The 20,600-nt window shown below is 35.9% G+C and overlaps 1 protein-coding gene across 1 annotated transcript in view; it reads left to right on the forward strand.

Moving 5' to 3' along the window:
• Positions 1-20,600, forward strand: part of LOC140136419 (phospholipid-transporting ATPase ABCA3-like) — a 105,947-nt gene that overhangs the window by 58,426 nt on the left and 26,921 nt on the right. Inside the window, 12 exon segments of the mRNA XM_072158143.1 lie at positions 585-731; positions 1,927-2,016; positions 2,958-3,142; positions 3,765-3,986; positions 5,442-5,512; positions 5,515-5,721; positions 8,573-8,746; positions 10,261-10,349; positions 11,016-11,220; positions 12,673-12,795; positions 18,360-18,476; positions 19,010-19,183. Coding sequence (XP_072014244.1) covers positions 585-731; positions 1,927-2,016; positions 2,958-3,142; positions 3,765-3,986; positions 5,442-5,512; positions 5,515-5,721; positions 8,573-8,746; positions 10,261-10,349; positions 11,016-11,220; positions 12,673-12,795; positions 18,360-18,476; positions 19,010-19,183 — 1,804 coding nt within the window.

Here is a 20,600-nt window from a genome sequence, read left to right on the forward strand (position 1 = left end):
TAGATTACCCAGATGATTAAACAAGTAATTCTGATTAGTTGGTTTTGTGGATTGTGACATGTTAAATTGTTTAGATACATCACGAGTTGTTAATTTCTTTACCTCTAATGTAATGTTTTTTCAATGCTTTTAAGTTTTTGAATATCTGTATTAGAGAGTTTCTATATTTTTAGTTTCCATTCCTTGGTAAACTTTTTAACACCGTAATATGTTACAAAATTGATATGTCGTCCATACTTTTTACAAAGTTTTGTATGAATAAAATGAACCTTTATCATCTAATATGTCTTTAATCTTTGTCATACTTAGTCTTGTACGAGCTATATCAATTAAGAAACTTGTTTACATCTTTTGAAAACAACTTATTATAACTAAGTGGCATATGCAATACATCTTCCAATTTGATTGTTTCTTTGTTATTACATTCTTTAAAACATTGCAAGCTTATATATGTCTGTTGTAGGAGGCAGTTTGGTTGTCACTGTGACAGTTCATTCAAATGTTTAGAATCTGTTGCCAACATGTGATATTGTTGTAATACTGAATATGTTATAACATTTGTATTTTATTTATTTGTTGTACAGTTGCGCTATTGCATTGGTAGGAGGCTCTGAGATTGTCATCCTTGATGAACCCACATCAGGTATGGACCCATATGCTAGGCGAGCCACCTGGGATTTACTGCTGAAATACAAGGCTGGCAAAACTATGGTTCTCACTACACACTTCATGTAAGTATTCCAACTGATATCAGCACATGTAGTGAAATTTCACACTCAAGCTAAAGATGGGAATTCAGGCATTGAAGCCATATTGTAACATTTGCTGAGGAGGACACCCTCATGTATATCAATTTTGACATACTTTAGTAAACTAACATAAACATGGACTTATTATTTTTCACAATCCTTAATCTTAAAATCCTGTCCATCAAATTAAAATGAACCAAAATTGCACACAGGATTACAGTATTACCAAGCAGTTGCTCAACTGACATGGACATGGAAAACAAGATCGGACATGGATCTTGTAAAAGAAAGGACATGGAAAACAAGTTCAATGCCCTTTGCAACATCTTGCTACAGAGTCATGTTAAACATCAAGCGTGTGGATCGGATCCCAAATGAAACCATCTACAATCTGACCAACACTACTCCACTGGTTGCCAGAGTCAAGATTCATCAACTCAAATTTCTCGGCCATATACTGCGTCTTGAAGATGACGAGCCTGTGAAGAATACCGTAAAACCCCGTCTACAAGCATATAGTGTGCTTCTGATGAAAGGTACATTAATCCAGTCGCCATTATGGAGTTTGAGCAAATAAATTACGGATCCAAGCGTATACAAACAAGTATTATTTTAAGACCGATCTATTGTATTGGTATATTAACGCTTGCTTCAAATTAATTAAGCTTTTATAAAAAACACTATATATGCTTGTAGACGGGGTTTTACGGTATGCCCTTTATATTCCACCACATGGGAAGAGGAAACCGGACGGCCGCGGACACTGTACTTACAGTATGTACAGCACCTCCTGGGAGATACTGAAGGGATGCTGCAGCCAAACAAAATTGTTTCGCTTGCCCAAGATCGCAACAGTTGAAGAAAGCTTGTAGTCGCCTGCTCCGCAGCCGACTGATGATGATGATGCTCAACTGACACAAAAGCAAAATGCACTGACATGGAACAGCTTCCTGGACCACATTTCACAGCCCAATAACTGGTACCCAGCACAGGAAATCTGTGAGATTGCATACAAAATCCTTGCACAGATGATAATTTCCAAAATATAAGTGGAATAGTGTGGAATAAGAACTGTTTCCTGAAGAAAGCGTTTGAATGGTGAAAGCAGCACCATTTTGGAAATTATCATTTGTACATGGATTTTTTATTTATCAACTATTTCTGTTTTTATCTGTAGGGATGAAGCTGATTTGCTTGGAGATCGTATCGCCATCATGGCCAATGGACAACTGCTATGCAGTGGAAGCTCTCTCTTTCTCAAAAACAGGTATTGTTTTCAATCTCAAGTTTGGCAACTTGATGAAAAATAGTAAAGAAAAAATATATCAATTCTGTTCCTCTGGACTTGTGTGATGGCTACTGCATCAGGTCTCAATCCAAGATGCATCTTCAGGCTGAATGGTCTGGCAGAAATCTGTTGACTAAATATGAAATAGGAAGATTCAAGCCAGGTATACCAACTTGGTGTGAGGAACAAGACAAAGACAAGATAAGAACTATAATGTAGTATTTAAACCACATGGTGTACACTGATATTGCACTAGTAAAAACTCCAAAACCACAGGGATTACAGACAAAAGTAAACAAAAATATGACCTACATTTTGAGCAGATAAACTGCACTGTTGGAAGTTTTGCACTCAGAAGCAAAATAATCTTTTGTGTTTGATATGCTGCATTCATGCTCAGAGAATCCACTGTTGGAGCTTCTGCACTTGGAAGCAAAATAATATTATATAAGTGGTGGATCATTTCTGGGCTTGGGTGCAAAGAAGCCGTAGTCGCTGCTATAGTGCACGTTAGTAACCAATGGTTACTGGTTCAAGCCTGGGCACATACGCCAGTTCCGAATTATGATATGCCATAAGTTTTGTGGTGTGATCATTTTGATCAGTGGTTCATAACAAACAAAGCGTGAGCCAGTTGACCAAGCAACGGTCATATTCTAACGTACACAACACCAGCGAATTAGTAGCGGTGGATCATTGCTGTGCTTCACTGTCGTATATGCTGTACTCGGAAACAAAATAATCTATTTCCTTATATATATATATAGCAGTGGATCGTTTCTGCGCTCAGAAGCAGACGCTGCACAGTTTCGTTGGGACTTCTACGCACGGGCACAGTTTGCTAATTTACTAATCTCCATTTTAAATGTTTGATAAGTCATCAAAAAAGACTTTGTTTTCTTTCCTTTGTTTTCCTCAAGGTTTGGAGAAGGTTACCATTTGACTCTGGTAAAGAACCCCAAGTGTGATGTATCTATGGTAACAGATCTGATCAAGAAATATGTGCCCAATGCAGAGCTTGAAAACACTGCAGCAGCAGAGGTAGACTACATCTTGCCCAGAGAGAGTACCCCGTCATTCAAGCCACTCTTCACTGAAATGGAAGGTTAGTTTGAGAAGAGATTGAACTTGGTTGCCATGGGGATATGGTAATTGAAGAGTAGGCATGGATTCATAATTATAGGTTCAAAATTGCATATTACTTGTTGGCAATTTAGAAATTTGATGTGAATCTAACACCCATGATGTTATACAGAGAGCAAAAAAGGTACTTGTGACACATTGAGGTTTACAATTGGTTGACTACTTATATTGCATCTACATGTACACTTCATATTTGATGCAATTGAACCCTTCAAATGGTTAATTATAGTCTAATTTACTCTTTAATCATTAATATATTATAATACTGATTTAATGAAGCTGATCTGCCATCTTTGTTTTGATGTGGGCAGTATTTTTTTTAATTTAAATTTAAATTTTGGACCATGTGGGGTAAATAGGTGAATTGTGCTAATCCTAAATTTACGATAATCAAGGATTCTTGCAAAATTGTACAATCTAAATGGATAGCCATACACTATCACCAAGGAGGAAGAATTGATCCTATGAGATGTTTTAAACACTACATGGTTTGCAAATGGACTTTCTTTAAAAAAATTGCAAACAAACAAAAACTTTAAATGTGCAATCAAAACAACTTCTAATAACTGAAATATTTCCAACAGGCAATCGTGACACTCTGGGTGTGGACAGCTTTGGTGTGTCCATCACAACTCTGGAAGAAGTCTTCATGAAAGCAGGAGAGCTTGCAGAAAGCAAAGAACAAGAAGCAGCTAATGGCATGGCATCAGCTAATGATGCTAAGAGAGGATCCAGAGATGATCTGGTCATCAATGATGATATGGAAGCTAGTAGGAGAGCGCAAGGAAGTGAAATACACCCTGACCGTAAGTATTTATTTATAAAAAGTTATAATCTTTCTGTGTACCACTAGTTCCAAGTGGTGTACTGTGTCCCCTGAGATAGGCCGACTGCGGGCTTGCTGCCGCTGACATGGCTCCAGCATTCTGCGCTGTCGATAAATGAGTGTCACGACCCCTGCAGAGCTAGTTCTATTTTTCCTCAGTCATGATGATTGCCATGTAGAGTGTGTGTGAAACCAGTGGTAGCAAAATCAAACTTTTATGTTGTAATACGCTCTGCAAATTAATTTTCACAAATGAATACCTAAGTGCAAGAAGGGCCCAACTCCATTTTACAAAAATGAGTTAATCATACTGTTGCCATTGCAACATATATCATTTCACATTTATGTTATAATGTATGTTCATGTACTAGTAATAAAAAAAAACAAAAGAAAAAAAACAGTCGTCTCTTAAAACTTTTTTCCAGATATTGTGCTTTTTGTTAATATTTCAAAAAAAGTCTTGATGGAGTTTGGCCCTTCTTCCACTCAGGTATACAATTGAATGGTTCATTCTAGAATTATAACCATTTATAAATTATACCTCTTTTTGAATCCATTCCATGAGTCAAACATACATTATATATAGAATAACCATTACAATAGACACCTAATGCTTAGTGCTTGGTACTTCAAATACAGATCATTGATTGATATTTGAATCCGTGTAAAGAATTGAAAAATAGGTATTTTCAAAAAATACTTATATTGCAAGAACCAAACAGTCAATTTTCAGCATTCAACAAGTATAATGAAAGCTGTTTTACTGTGCAATTAGGGATTCAATCATGTTTCACCGTTGTTCATCACCGTTTAACAACGATGCGGCCGCGTCGTCTGCGTGGTTTACTTCGCTCGGTAAGTAAACCACGCAGACGCGCCGGACGCAAGTTGTTAAACGGTGATGAACAACGGTGAAACATGATTGAATCCCTTTCAACAACAAAAAGAAGCTAAAGATCGTATAATTCACGATTATTTCACGGGAAATGTCAGTTAATCATTGTCACTGAGCCTTACAAAAACTTCGATGATTTCTCTGTGAATATCATCAATAAAACTACAGAATAAAACGGCAAAATTTAGCCGCTATCTGAAAATACTGAATTCAACTTGTAAGCTTGCATACGCACAAAGGTTCCAGGCATGACGAATTTTCTACGCGCTCTCGCGTAACGCGTAGTCTCGCTTTCGCGTTCAGCGTATACGCTACAGTAAAAGTGTGGATTCATCACGAATTAACAACGGTTGGCTCCTGTACAAAGGTATAGGAGGAGTTGTTGAATTGCATATTCATGATGGCCATGTTTGGGCCATTCGCGCATTAAGAAAGTTTCTCTTATAGTACAGCTCTTTTCTGATCTGATAGTACAGCTCTTTCAAGGACACCCTGTAAGCACATTTTCAAGCATCATACCCATTTTTGTTTATGCCACAGAGCTTATAGGAGGAATCCAACTAAAACTCTACCAATTCTGGGCTGTTTTCCTGAAGCGTTTTCTGTGCACATTCTTGTAGACAAGAAGCTCCTTATCACTCAGTTTGGTCTGCCTCTGCTTTTCGTTCTCCTCGGCCTCATCTTCCTGAAGACCACCACTAGCTATCCTGATGACCCAGAGCGGATTCTAACATTAGCAAACTTGTCATCGGTTTCTGAAAATGGACTTAAAGCTTTCCATGCTGACTTAAGAACATCATCAGGAGATGATATATTTGAGGTGAGATATTTTTCCAGTTATCTTCTTAATGAATTCTTTTATTTCTTCAGTATATCTTTAAAATACCAGAAAAAGAATAGTACTGAAGATTGTACTTGTCAAAATCTGAACACAGTGACTGAAAATGTACTTGGATCTGAATCATTTTCTCAAACTTGTTAGTTTATTAAAGTATGCAAATGTTTTGCCACTTAATAAATGTTGAATATGGAAAAGTATATAATATATACATCAATTTGTCAAATAATCACAAATTGAGTCCACAATCCTTAGAAAATCTTTGAATGTCCCTTTAAGGCGAATGGGATGGCAAGAGCTACATTTGCCAGTTTGAGAAATTTGCGATATAAACATAGTCAATTGCGACAGAATTTTACAATGTACACCACAAATGTGCGAAGCAATTTTCACTTACAAACTTCAAAGTTAACACACAATAAACTAAACAGTTACATATATTTTATAACGAAATGGTATCATGGTACTAAGGCAGGCCAAGACACACCTAAATAAAACTTGTCGCTGATCCCTGATTGATCGAGCAACCCCATGGTAACAAACGAGCCGACCATCCATGAGCTGACCGTCAAATTGGAACAGTGCTGATTCGTGCTATTCCTCACACAGCTTCACAGATGATTTCATCTCTTAATCTCCAAACATGTGAATTCTATGAAACAACTTTGCACAACCCACCAATCACATTCGAATTCCCAGGTGTTCCCCAGTACATCATATGCATAAATTATTATAATATCGATGGTCTGATTAGCTGATCCATTCACAGGGCAGCGTAGTGTCCAAGCGAAATTACGATATAAAAATCGGCTGTTGTGGTGGAAGGTTTGTAAAAATATTAAGCCACATGATTTGGGGTCAATATCGAGTTTTATTTTGTATTCTAAGATGTAAAATAATGCTGAAAAAATTACACAATATATGCAAGCTTTTACACATGAAATCTGGCAGATTTTTGACATCGATTGAAAATGGAATCGCCCAAAGTTTGATTGGGGTTGTCCAACTGCTTTGTCAGGATAAATATTTTGGTCCTATTTGAGCTCCCTGAAATGCCTTGGGACTTCAAAACAAAATAAAACATATTTTATATGAGAAGAAACCGTCGGAGGGTTCAACAGACACACAAATGTCAGTGAAATTTGCCAGATTTCGACTAGACCATGTTTAATTCGTAATTACGTCCTTATTTTAAGCAATGGATGCATCTTGATGTGGAAATAAGATTAACAGTTTGGTAATAACCTTGAATATACTTACAAAATTCAAAAAACTGTGCATATGACTTATTTGATTTTAACTTATGAACCAATTAATACAACTTGAACCAACAAGTGCTCGCCCTATCGAATGGAACAACCTATGGAAAGGGTAAATATGAAGGCTATCCTGCACATGATAGCCTGTACTATCTGCAATTAGATATTGATTAATTTTTTTCAATCCTTCTTTGCTCATAACTTTTGATGTTGAAGTCACAGCTAGGTACAAAATGAAAACAGCTTTAAGGGCTGGGGTATGAACGTTTGGACAGTATTTATTTTGGGACATTAGAGCACATCAGACATATCGAATTGCATTCTGAATACGAAGAAAGTCATTCTGATATCAAATAATTTTGATTTTTGAAATTGAATTTAATACACATTTTATGGCAAATCATTAAAATTGATATTTTGATATTTAACAGTACTTGAAGTAAACTTTATAAATCTGATGATTTATACTTAATGTATGTAGGTGGGATGAAAAGCCGACGATCAATTGAAAATTTTGACCTTTCATTATTGAAGATATGGATTTTTTTCCTAAAACACCAAAAAAATTAGGCCTTTTTGGGAAAAAATCCATATCTTCAATATGAAAGGTCAAAATTTTCAATTGACCGTCGGCATTTCCTCCCTGCTACATACACTTTAAGAATATATCATTAGATTTATATAATTTACCGAGGACTGTTATATATCAAAAATTTTAAAATATCAATTTTTATAATTTGTCATAAAATTTGTATTATATTGTGATTTTCAAAAATGAAAATTATTTGATATCAGAAAGACATGCTTCAGTATTCAGAATGCAATCGATAGGTCTGAGGTGCTCTCATGTCCCACAAAAAAATACTTTCGAAACACAATAAACGCTCATTTTAGATCCCTTAAAGATAATTTTCCAGGTTTTTTTTGTCTACAAAACTCAAAAATTAAAAATGTCACCATGTGAAGGGTTTTTACAGATCACATCACATATAGACACACATTCCTACACCTCAATGGCAGACATAGCTGGGCCCCCGTTGGCTCCATCTCACCTAAAATGTGAAATGATGCGGCCTTGGAGGGTATTTTTAACTGCATTCTGTCACCCGTGTTACACATACATCATCATTTTATTTCATTCAAATTAACATACAAAATATATATAAAAGACACAAAATTTGAATGAGGAGATGCTCAAAAGGCCCAAAGGCCTGAAGCGAGCACCCCCTTCATACATAGACAAAAGAATGATGACAGTTTACAACACAAAAGAATCTAACATCAAATTTTAAGCAGCTTTAATCCACCCAATTGGGCAGTCACAACACCAGTTTGGAGCTGCGGAGACCCAGTAATGGCTGACCAAATCCTGACCATGACTTGGCTCGTTGGATTCGACTATAAAGCTGAAGTTTTTTATTTTCATCCTATATTTTCCTTGATTTACTTCTAGTTTTCTTTGTCTTTTGTTCAGTTTTTTGTTGTAGTGCCTTGAGCGCTCTTAATTGTGAATATGTGCCTTGTCACTATTATTATTATTATTATTGTTATTATTATTATATTGTATATACCAGTATTTGCAGAGTCATCTAGACATATATGATATGGAATCTACTGATATCTCATCACCTGTGCTAAATTTGAACACTTCCAATGAAGGTGATTTGATATTGGGTCAACCTAAGACCAGCGATTCACAGTGCTGTGAATACACCAACATCGTACTCAATGATGAGTGTGCAGACTCGGTGAGTAGCCAAGTTATCACATACTTATTACATGTCCTCAGCTGTAGTATGTCACCCATTTTATTTCATGTTTTTCCAACATTTAGCCCCATGGGCACTCTGCTGAATTATCTGCCTCTAAGAAGTATTTTGATTGGTTAAAAAGAGGGCTGAAGGGCATTAAGCTTAAAATTACTAAAAAGATCTAAAATCACTATTTTGATTGGTTGTATCATGTAATTATAATAAATTCACATTTAGAATAGCCTACCAGGAGTAGTTGGAGACATATCTGACAATGGCACAGCATCCTACAAGAGCAGAATGCATAAGCATCTTATTTCTTGTGTCTGATGCTTTACTGTACCCCTTCACTCCTATGCTGTGTAGGTATACGCAGAAAATGGTACATACTTACAATCCACATACAAACTAGGAAAGCATACTTTCAATGTACAGCTGGTTTTTTTCACAACAAATGACTTACTCACCAATGTCTTCTGTGGCCGAACTTGATTATTTCAAGTCCTACTGCATTATAGTCCACTTAAAATATCAATTTGGTTGAAATTTGTTGCCAAAAACTGTGTTTAAATGTGTTTATTCCACCACATAAATTCTTGTGATCAAACTTCCCACCATTAGAATGTGCTATCTCCAGCATGTAGCCCTTTACACATAGCATGTAACCTCATCTCTGCTTATAGAAGCTGTTACAGGCATGTGTATACAGCATGGTTACAGATAGGAGCACATTCAGGCTTGGTTAAAGTCTATCTTGTTATGATATGTTTGGTAAATTGGCCAATTAGGTCAAGACATGTCATCAATTTAACCTTGGCATGAGAAAGAGTTGCCACTCATGCTTAAAATCCACCACATTATGGTGGATTAAAGAAAAGCTTAATCTATTATGTACAGCTGTGTGTGGTCAAAAGAGTATACTTCATGACTTCTAATATTATTTGCCCCAACACATGTGTCTGGCACTTAACACTTTGGGTGGAATATTTGGAAACAGGTATTTATTTTTTTTAGTCCACAAAATGTAAACATGGAGACATGTACAATTACAGAATTTGACTTACTGGAAATAGGTTTTTGCTGAACAAAAGTAAGTAAACATTAGGGATCATATTTTTCAAAAATGGATTACAGGGTTTCAGTGTATTTTGAAAATGATGGGTTTGTGTGAATTTTTATAACTGGTGCAGTTATCATGTTTTGAAATATACACTCTTTGACAGCTCTCTCCGTGCCTGTTTGAATGCCTGGTAATACCATGTATACATGAGACCAGGTATACTGTGTAGGCCCATATGGTTTTCTTTTAAAGTGCCTAGGTTCCTATATAAGTTCTTGATCTGTGTCACTCCTCATGGGCTATTAATCACTCCAGCATTTTATAAAAAAAATTAAAAAAACAAAAAAATCAAATGACAGAAATATTTTTATGTGTAATATAATTTCTAATAAGTTTTTAATATTGGTTTAAATTCATTCACATAAGTGTAACTTTCTCTGCTTTTCTTTAGCTTTACAATGATGGTCTTGGTAGTGATGTGTGTGATGAAGTGGAGACCTTTGGCTACTACAATTGCTATGATTGCTTGATAAATGACGGGTAAGTTATCATGCCTTCCCATGATGCAATGCTGAAATTGTGGTAAATCACATCAAATAAAGATGTTGGTATCTGGTTAAAGCTTATTATTATAATCGTAACTCTTTCAATGTTAGGCCTTATTTAGGCGTTCGTCGGTACTGTGTGTACCTACAGTCCGTATTAACAAAATTGGCCAAAATCTGTGATGTGCGTCTTCCTTTGTTTCAGTCCAAAATCTTCACACATTTAAGCATTAATTTTGCAAATGTTCACATACTTTTGTCTCGGTAGGCCTCTGAAAGCGAAAGTGGGGTCACTGATGTAGCATTATATTGCTTGAGAGGAACACTGTTTTTTTGTCAGTATATTCACAATTTGCACCACCCAGCCCCTGGAAATCTGGCTATGCCATAAGTATGGTATATGCTATAATGTGTTAAAAGTTAAGGTTTTATTTCAAACTCTAATTGTGACCCGCAGGTCAAATTGCTAGAATTTATATACATTAACACACCTAAACAGAAACAATGCAATTTGAAGGCAGCCGCTTAATCAGCGCCAATACTGCAACATCGAAACAAACAGCTATACAAACATCCATCCCCACCGTACCCCACACCTATGTTTGTCATCCTGTGACATTGTTATGTATAATATTAAAATAGATTTAATTCTTTTTCTCAGTGACAATTGTCCAATGGGTGCTAATGCCAGTTGGCTATCAGACCCCCTCACCTATTTCCAGTCTTACCTCCTCAATGAGAGCAACCCAACTACGTTCTTTGAGGAGCATGTAGCAGCTTTTACCTTGTCCGATGGTGAACCCCTGGTCATCACACCAATGATAATAATACCAAGGACAGAAGTCAGGGCTTGGTATAGTAATGAGGTAAGTATTTTGTTGACCTCAGTAAACTTTGTAACCTTTGACCTTGAACTAGTCTCTTCTGAGTGAATTCTTTTGATTTGAGGAGCATATGTGGCAGCTTTTACCCTGTCCGATGGTGAACCTCTGGTCATGACACCAATGTTAATATTACCAAGGACAGAAGTCAGGGCCTGGTATAGTAATGATTCTGAGGACATCATAATGCATGGTAATACCTGGATGTTATCACACAATCGTTGGTAGTTGCTTGCTGATCCTGGCTGTGATGGTTTATTGTGGCGTGTACAGGGGGTACACTGAGCTGCAAGTCCCTTATTGTGTATACTAGCAGATCACCCGTCTTTCGCGGTTCGTAATTGCATAGAGTTTGGACTTTATAAAGTTTTACTTGAAATCTTTGCACATTGTGGCTATGAAGATGAAATTCAGTACTGAAGAAATGAGGGGAAAAATCCCCTCCCGTTAAGAATAAAAGTCCCCGTACAATTGCACAGCGACTAAAAATGTGACTAAAATAAGACAACTGTAAAATCTCCTCCCTGTATGACTAACAGTAGGCCTATTCTACTGCAGGACTACATTGACCATAACAACGACCTCCTCCACTGGTAGGAGTATACAGTAAAACAAATTTGCCCTGTTGGACTACTTTTATCCTCATACTTGTAGGACAACACAGTAAAAAAGAGAAAAAACTCCTCCGGCCCCCTATGGGATTACATGTTAACGCATGTCCCCCAGTAGGACTTCATTAAATAATATCTCCCCTGGTAGGACTACACATTACAGCAACAACAAAAAGACCCCTCATATGGTCTATGAATAAACATGGAATCACCCCATCATTGTCATCATTATGTAAATAAGATAACAGCCACTATAATAAGCTCAAGATGTTGGCCAACCATAAAATGGAATAAACAATACTGATTACAAGTGAGCACCTGTGTATAATGATATGAGTGACCGGATATCAGACAAAAATATTGACCCGCAAGTCCAAATACTGCAACCTTATTGGAGGTGATTAGTCTGAAAGGCCCTGTCAGTGCTTTTGCAACTAATTAACTTAATTTGACCCCCTTAACATAAAAAACCCAAAATTTGATGTTTTATTAAAGTGCGCACAACCTTGTTCTTTGCATCACAAAAGTCCATTTTCAAAATAATGTAAACCGTAAAAGTTTTTAGCCTCACCAATTCTGGCCATATTAGTGGTCAGTGAATTACCTGTTTAGTGTGATGAGACTTGTGGGTTTATGCCTGTCATATGTAGCGCACTAGAAATCACTGCATATTTTAAATAGTTTTTTCAAGCAAGATAAAATCAATACCACATAATAAAATCAATCATCAATCAAAATCATAAACTATAAATCACATCACACATGGATTTTCCCTGCAATAATCAAATAGAGATCAACTTGTAAAATATCCTATGTTTAATTGCAGGCTTTTCACACATCAGCCGAGGTACTGAATGCATTGGGTAATATTCTCCTGCAGTATCTAACCAATGACTCGTACACCATTACTACCAGCAATCATCCGCTACCAAACAGCGCCACCACACAGGTAAACTATTGGTTTGGATTTGACCTAGAGGGAAACCAAATTCTCCATTTGCCTATTACCCATAATACATCTTGATTTTAACTTCTAAATACATCACACATAATAATGGCAGGCAAGAAATGCCACTAATTTGTATCGTTACGGGTAAAAATTGCAGCTTATTTTAGCTAATGTCAACATGTAGTCATCTGCAGAGATATTTTCCTAACATATTGAACTTAACACCCCAGAGGAAAGTGTAATTTTTATTCATTTTCAGCACACAGATTTTGATAAATTGACAAGATCAGCATCAATCTCTTACACAAGACATACCAGACTCTTGATTGCACAGTGAGTTATGTGTGACATATCTAGAAGTTAAAACCAAGAGGCATTATGGGCAGTTGGCATATTGTCAATTATCCTGTATTTGGTAGCCATGTTGGGCTACTTTTGAAAATTTTCACCTTGAATCTTTACCATTTCCAGTCCTATCAAAACCAGTGGTTAAAGCCATAATTTATGATGTCCGTCAAATTTTAATTTTTTTTATTTCCCAAAATGCTTTTGCCAAGTAAAATAAATAACATGTCTATCGTCCGTACTTTCTCAAAATTTGGTGAGGGAGACCCTTGTTATTTGTTAATGTGTTACAAATTAACTATTCATTTCTCTGTAAAATTGCAATTGCAAAGGCTTTGTTAACACGTCATAAAAAATGGGGAGGCCCATAATATTTTTGTTATTTTCCCAAAGCTCTACCCCTAGCTTGAAGAAAGTGTTTGCAATGTGTTTATAAATGATAACCAAGAATGTCTTAACATCTTTTCATCACAACAATTTTAGAAACAATGTAAGGGGGCAAATAAGAAAAATAACCAAAATATTTGAAATCAGTGAGGTAGGACGATATACATGTTTTTTATTTTACTTGGCCTTAAGGGGGTACTACACCCATCACATTTTTTTGTGGGTTTTTTGCATTTTGTGAAAAAAAGAAAAAAAAAAATTGGTCAAAGTGGTATGCATAATGAAGGGGCAAATCTTCTCGTTCTATTGGTGGTATTGATAATAATGTAGCTTACATGCTTTTAATTGTACAAGCCAAAGAGAGGTACATGATGACCCCATCACAATTTTGATCATATTTGCAATTTCATAACTGCTAGCCTGAATCGACCTACATACACTTATTTATCATCAATGGCAGACCCTAATAGTACCAAAATATTTTTTATTTTGGAAATGCATTAATTATGCACAGCTTTGAAAACACAAATATGCATCAATTTCATGTTATCAATGAAATTAAACTTTCCCCCTTCCAGTTGACAATGATATGCAAAATTTGTGTTCGCAAGGCAGCACATTTGTTTCAGGTTTGATAAGGTTGAAATTAAAGAACAGTCAAAACAGTCAATTTTCAGTATTAGGTGAATTTTTGCTCAGTTTTCTGAGAAAATAGAAAGCTTACAAAATACGATTTATAATGTGAATCGGTATGTTCACAATGGTAAAACCTCAAAATTAAAGTGTTGGACACACCCTAAAACTTCATGTGTAATAACGGTTTCGTCACTTACCTGTAGCGGGTGTGTATTCCTTCCATTTTGAGAAAATGATGTGTAAAAGCTTGTAAAATCTGTGAAAATCACTGCTCGCTTCGAAGACAAGCGAAGCCGACGAAATTACATGACGCCATATTTTTATAATTGGTTTTGACCTTTGACTAAGGTTGAGCGGTACTCGATATCGCGGATTCTCTGATAACGGTACGCATACGATACCGTACTTTACAGACATGAAAGAATAGGCCTAAAGAATTATTTAATGGAACGTATTGAAAAAAATATTAGAAAATTGAAAACAAATAATTGTGTTAATAATGTTTTAAACTTAAATTGTCAACAGAAAGAGTCAGCTGATCATCAGGTTTTATGTTTTTTTTTAACAAGAGTGGAAACAAAGGAACCCGAAGAATGTGCAAAGTTATTGACTTCGACTAGCATCTTAAATTTAAACTCTGAGTCAAAAATAAGCTTTGTTTCATTAATTAAAAAGAAAGTTGTAAAGTTGTTGTAGGCCTATCTTGTTGGTTTAAGTGAAGTTTGCTACTGGTTTTATTATTACCTGTGTTGCGATTCTGAAATCCCACAAAGAGTAAGTAAGTTCGTTATTAAATGTGGTAGGCCTCGCCTCAGTACCCCCCTCCCCTCCCGGTCCCAACATACACATTGACTCAATTAAGGCGCGGATTCAGGTGGCTGACGGACCCACCCCCCCCCAAAAAAAAATAAAGAGAAGAGAAGGGGAAAAAAAAAAAAAAAGAGAAGAGAAAATGGAGGAAAGGAGGAGAGAAACTAAATTGCACGTAATTGAGTAGGCCCATGTGTAAATAACCGCACAGTCGGGACGATTGGAAGTAGGTCCTATATAGGCCTGCGATTATTTTAGGCATTGCTTGAAGGCGGGTCCTCGTCCTAAAAGCATGTGAAAATTACTGCGGGTCCGCCGATATGCAGGGCCCCTCACATTTTGCCACCAATGTCAGTATTAAGACGGACTCCATACCGACTTCATCGATTTATGCATGCTTTAGTAATTGCCAATCTCAAGTTTTGCAAATTGAGTTCGGGCCCTTTTTTCTGTTAAAAGCAATTGATTCAAATAGTAGTGTAAAAACAATGCACCGAATGGCTTCAATTCGACCTTCATTTTGCAAATTTTTCAAACTTCTCAGGGGGGAACATCCCCCTCAGACTCCCATTGCGTAGTGGATAAACATATGATCATTTTCGCTCTTCTTCCAACATTTGCCAATTTAAGCCCTATGTTAACACAATAATTTATAAGGGTATAGGCTTACAGCGAAAACTTGTCCAAGGAAGGTTTCATGGACTATCATTTAACAAATTTGCGGCTTTTTCAAACTAAACTTTTACACATGCACTTGTACCAAAATGGTCCACCAAAACACTTCAATTTTCTTCATTTTACACTCCCCATGCGTAATCGATATACAAGTGGCCATTTTCGCTTCTTCTTTCGCCGATTTATGTTTAAAACAATTTATAGGCCTACGACAATAGGGAAACTTGTCCAAGAAAGGCTTCATGAACTGCACATTTCACAAATTTTCGGCCGCCAAACCTAAAATTTTACACTAAATAGTGCCAAAATTGTCCACCAAATCGCTTCAATTAAATCTTCATTTTGTTTCTTACTTCTGAGGGGGGAACATCCTCCCTCCGACAACCTCCTGCATCGCACAAGCGCGCTCCGCGGCCATTTTTTTAAATTTTATTTTATTTTTTCTAAAATTACGCCCCCACCCCCCTGACTGCTCTAGATCGACAATTGGTATCGCCCATCCCTATGGAGATTGACATCACATACCAGGCGGTGATGGAAGCGATATCGCCAATTTTGAGGTCACCATTAGATTAACACATAATCATGAAATCGTCACAAACAATTCTAAATTTGTTATGTGGTGTCAAAGCAAAATTATCTTACTCTAAAGCCGTCTGGGTACGACAAAGTACCCTACTGCAAGTATGATAATTTTCTATTTGTAATTGCTAACCGTGTATTTTGAATGGGGCTGTCAGTGTATCTTCGCCAGCCTCAGACGTCACGTGTTGCACTTCCTCGCCGCCTGTCACAGGCGTAAAAAGTGGATATAAGCGTCCTTACAACCAACCAATCAACTTTAAGACAAATGGGTGAAATAGGACACTTTTACGAAGTTGTTTCATAATTATTTTTATTTCACATGATCCGTGCATATATCGCCTAGCTATAAATGAAAAATATTTTTTAGACCAATCAAACCAATATATGGGTGTAGTACGGCCTTAAATATTGTTAATATTAACTGCCAGGAAGGGTTTCTGTCTATTTTAAGCCAAAATAATGAGGTAAAGTGAAAGAAACCCTACTTGTTATTTTGGCCGTTTAACATGAAGTTCTATGGGGGGACTTATTGTCTGAATTATGATATTATGTTCACCTGCAGACACATCAAATTTGGCTGATTCCATTTAGCTGTAAGTTGGGACATGTGTAAACATTACAAATGTAACAAAAAACAGGTTTGAAATTTTGTTACTAATTTCATATTATAAGATCATACATTATGGCTTTAAGAGAAACATTTTTTGACTTTTCAAGGTTTACAAAAAGAAATTAATTTTTTAGTAATACTGACCTGCGATTTGGGCTGACTTTGAATATCCAAGTAAGTCATCAGTCACAAAAATATTAATCTTATTCTTCCAAGACAAAATAAATAAAATACTGCCGATATGACACATGTTTTGATTGATATTATTTAATTGCCAAGTCTTGGCCCTTTGGCCAAATTAAACTGACCTCAAAAAGAAACTTGTAATTTTTAACAAGGTCACATCTTAAAATATCAAAATGAACCAAAATTTCAGACAGGATTACTTCAATACTAAACATATGTCAGTAACCAAACAGTTGTCCAACAGCAAAATGCACTGACATGGAACAGCTTCCTGGACCACATTCACAGCCCAATAATGGCACACAGCCCAATAATGGCACCCAGCACAAGAAATCTGTAAGAATGTGAACAAGACCCTTAAACAGATGATAATTTCAAAAGAGTAAGTGGAATAGTGTAGAATGGGGCTGCTTTCTGCTTTTCAGTCTTGTTCTGTCTTGTTCCACACTATTCCAATTATTCACAGATTTCTTGTGCTGGGTGCCAATTATTGGGCTGTGAATGTGGCCCAGGAAGCTGTTCCATGTCAGTGAATTTTGCTGTTGTGTCAGTTGGACAACTGCTTGGTTACTGACATGTCTTAAGAGTAGAATATTGGAGTAATCCTGTGTGTGATTTTGGATCATGTTCATTTTGATGAACAGGATTTTAAGATATGACCTTGTGAGGTTTCTTTTTGAGCGCAGTTTACAATATAAAAATGCACATGAGAACAATAAGTGATTCAAATATTTACACAATATTGCACTGGATATAAAACACACAAAAATATACATTGTGAAATGACATTCAGAAAATTGAGTATAAAAGTCATAAAAAGAATATTCATGAAATGTTGCACTTTTAAGGTGTATAAAATGAAATGAATAATATGCAGAGTGATGCAAAGGAAAGGCAAAAATTATTTATTAAGAACATCAACAAAAAAGACAAGGGACTCTTTCTAAAACATTAAGTCCTGGTCTGCGATAGGGCTTATTTTAAAAGTTTGGTGTAGATTTCAAATGGAGTCACTCATTCAAATAACCCCATTTGAAATTTACACCCTCTGTGTGCGAGATTAACTCTCTTCACGCGGGTGTCGACTGCAGACGACATGTTTAAAAAAAAAATTCAAAAATTCAAAAATGTCAGAAATGTAAATTTTCATGACCATAAGATAGCTCTTGATATTTTGAGAAAATATTTCAAAACTTTTTCAGTTGAAGCACATGGCTAGCATGCAGAGCATTAAGGTCATAAAAAGGATATATGGATCTCAACTGGAAAATTCAATTTTGTTGAGACACTCAGTGATACTAATTTCTACACATATTTGTTTATATTTTAGTCCGAGAATGCTGGTGCTGATCCTGATGTATTTACTCTGGCATTGTTGGTCCTCTTTGGTCTGGCATTCCTTTGTGCCAGTTTCATACCATTTGTTGTGGCAGAAAAAGAATGCAAGGTAAGCTACATGACCATAAAATGCAACATATTTTGAAATAAAAACAGTTAATGGATTGTTTTGGTAAGTTGGGCTGATAAAGAACTTGTATTAATGCATATTAAATAATGAACATTTTGGATTTTGTTGTACATATAATCCTTCCTGCAGGGGTGTCTATTCGTCCCTAATTTGAATGAATAAATTTACCCATCTATTGAGAAAGATAGTAAAAAAATTGTACACATATGATAAAAAAGCAAAATCAATGAATTGATACAGATATGTTGCCAATTCATAGTCAATTGGTGAAAATCGCTTAGATTCAATGTTGTGCAATACTAGTAGGTCTCCCAAATTTTGATTGGGTCAAATTGGATGAGGGGAAGAATTATGGTAGGATCAAGAAATAATTTTGATTTTCTGGGAGAAAAGACACCCCTGATTATCCTTGTATACATTGTTGGATTTTTTTCAATAACCAATTTATTTTGTCTTTCTAGATGTTCAATTTTACTTTTAAAAACACTCAAGCCATTTTTTCCCCTTTTTAGGCCAAGCATCTTCAGATGGTCAGCGGTCTTGATCCATTGACCTATTGGTTGGCCAACTTTGCCTGGGATATGGTCAATTACTTGGTCATATACATCATCCTCATCATTCTCTTTGCAGCATTCAATTTAGATGCATTTGCCAAAGAAAATCTTGGCACAACTGCTATACTTCTGGTAGGTATAATGTTCTTTGCTTGTACCATTGGGTTTGTTAACAGTCACTTTTGCTAAGATTGTATTATATTTAGGGTGTGTGTGATACAATTAAGTGGGTCATTGATTTTTTCAATAAAAAATATGTTGATAGCATGTTACCTCAAGATGCTATAGCCAAATTTGTAGCATCCTGACAATTTTGGTTTGTCAGACAAAAAATCCTGAAATTTTGGACCAAAAAGCCTCATGATATGATTAACACATCACAATGCATGGAAAATTGTGAACCAACATTATCCCAATAAAAGTAAAACAAGTTTTGAAACCTTTAGTTTGTCTTATAACAGAATCATGTGACAGCCTTTTTAAGATTCAAATTGAACTTTGACCTTTCTTGAATTCTTGCGCCAACTATATCCCAGTTATTTTTCAAGTGATAATTGTTTGTGAGCATCGAAATAAACTAAACATGAAGTAAACGAACTGACATTTTGCTGCACAAAACCAAGTGAATTTTACTCACTGTAATATTTCCTCCTTCACATCGCAGGACTTCATCAGGTATGACTGATCTGGTCATCTGATCCACTTGAGACTGGTATACCTTAAACAGAGAGGAGGGCGCATACTTCCTAAGCCACATTTACGACTCACTTTTAAAGACTGGAAATGAGTCTTAGCAACACCGGAAACCAGTCTCAAGTGGATCAGATGACCAGATCAGTCATACCTGATGAAGTCCTCCGATGTGAAGGACGAAATATTGTATTGAGTAAAAATTCACTTGGTTTTTCAAGCAAAATGTCAGTTTGTTTATTTAACCAACAAACCTGATTAACTTATTTAATGGAATAAACATGAAGTAATTTTGTTGGGATATTGTTGGGACATAAATGTACAAGAACTTGAAAAGTGCATGTTACTCCATACATATTTAGACCATGCACCAGATACAGCTTTTACAAGCGTGAAAGTCTTGCCGTTTTAAAATATAAGGACGTTTTGTGCATAATTTTGACATTTTTATACTAAAACGTCGATTTCTCAGAGTTCATTTTTAACAATATTGTACGAGTTTTGTGAAAAAAAAAAAAAAAAAATATGCAAGCAAAAGGTAAACCTTTTGCACTATCGTTTAGAGCACATCAGAGTCTAGGGAAGGTTTTCTCATTTTTTCAAAATATTTGTTTTGAACAAAAATATTTTTTTTGGGTTTTGGAGTGTCCCTGGACCTAGACCTAGATGCTAGGATCATTCATGGTTGACCTAAAAAAAAAAAAAATTTCAAGATATTTTGTATTTTTTTTATTAAAATTGATAATAAATTTGTATTCATGTCATACTCTATTAAGGGCTGGGGTATGAGCGTTTGGACAGTATTTATTTTGGGACATCAGAGCACATCAGACATATCGAATTGCATTCTGAATACGAA

Source organism: Amphiura filiformis, chromosome 16 (assembly GCF_039555335.1).
Source record: "Amphiura filiformis chromosome 16, Afil_fr2py, whole genome shotgun sequence".
Classification (NCBI taxonomy): Eukaryota; Metazoa; Echinodermata; class Ophiuroidea; order Amphilepidida; family Amphiuridae; genus Amphiura; species Amphiura filiformis.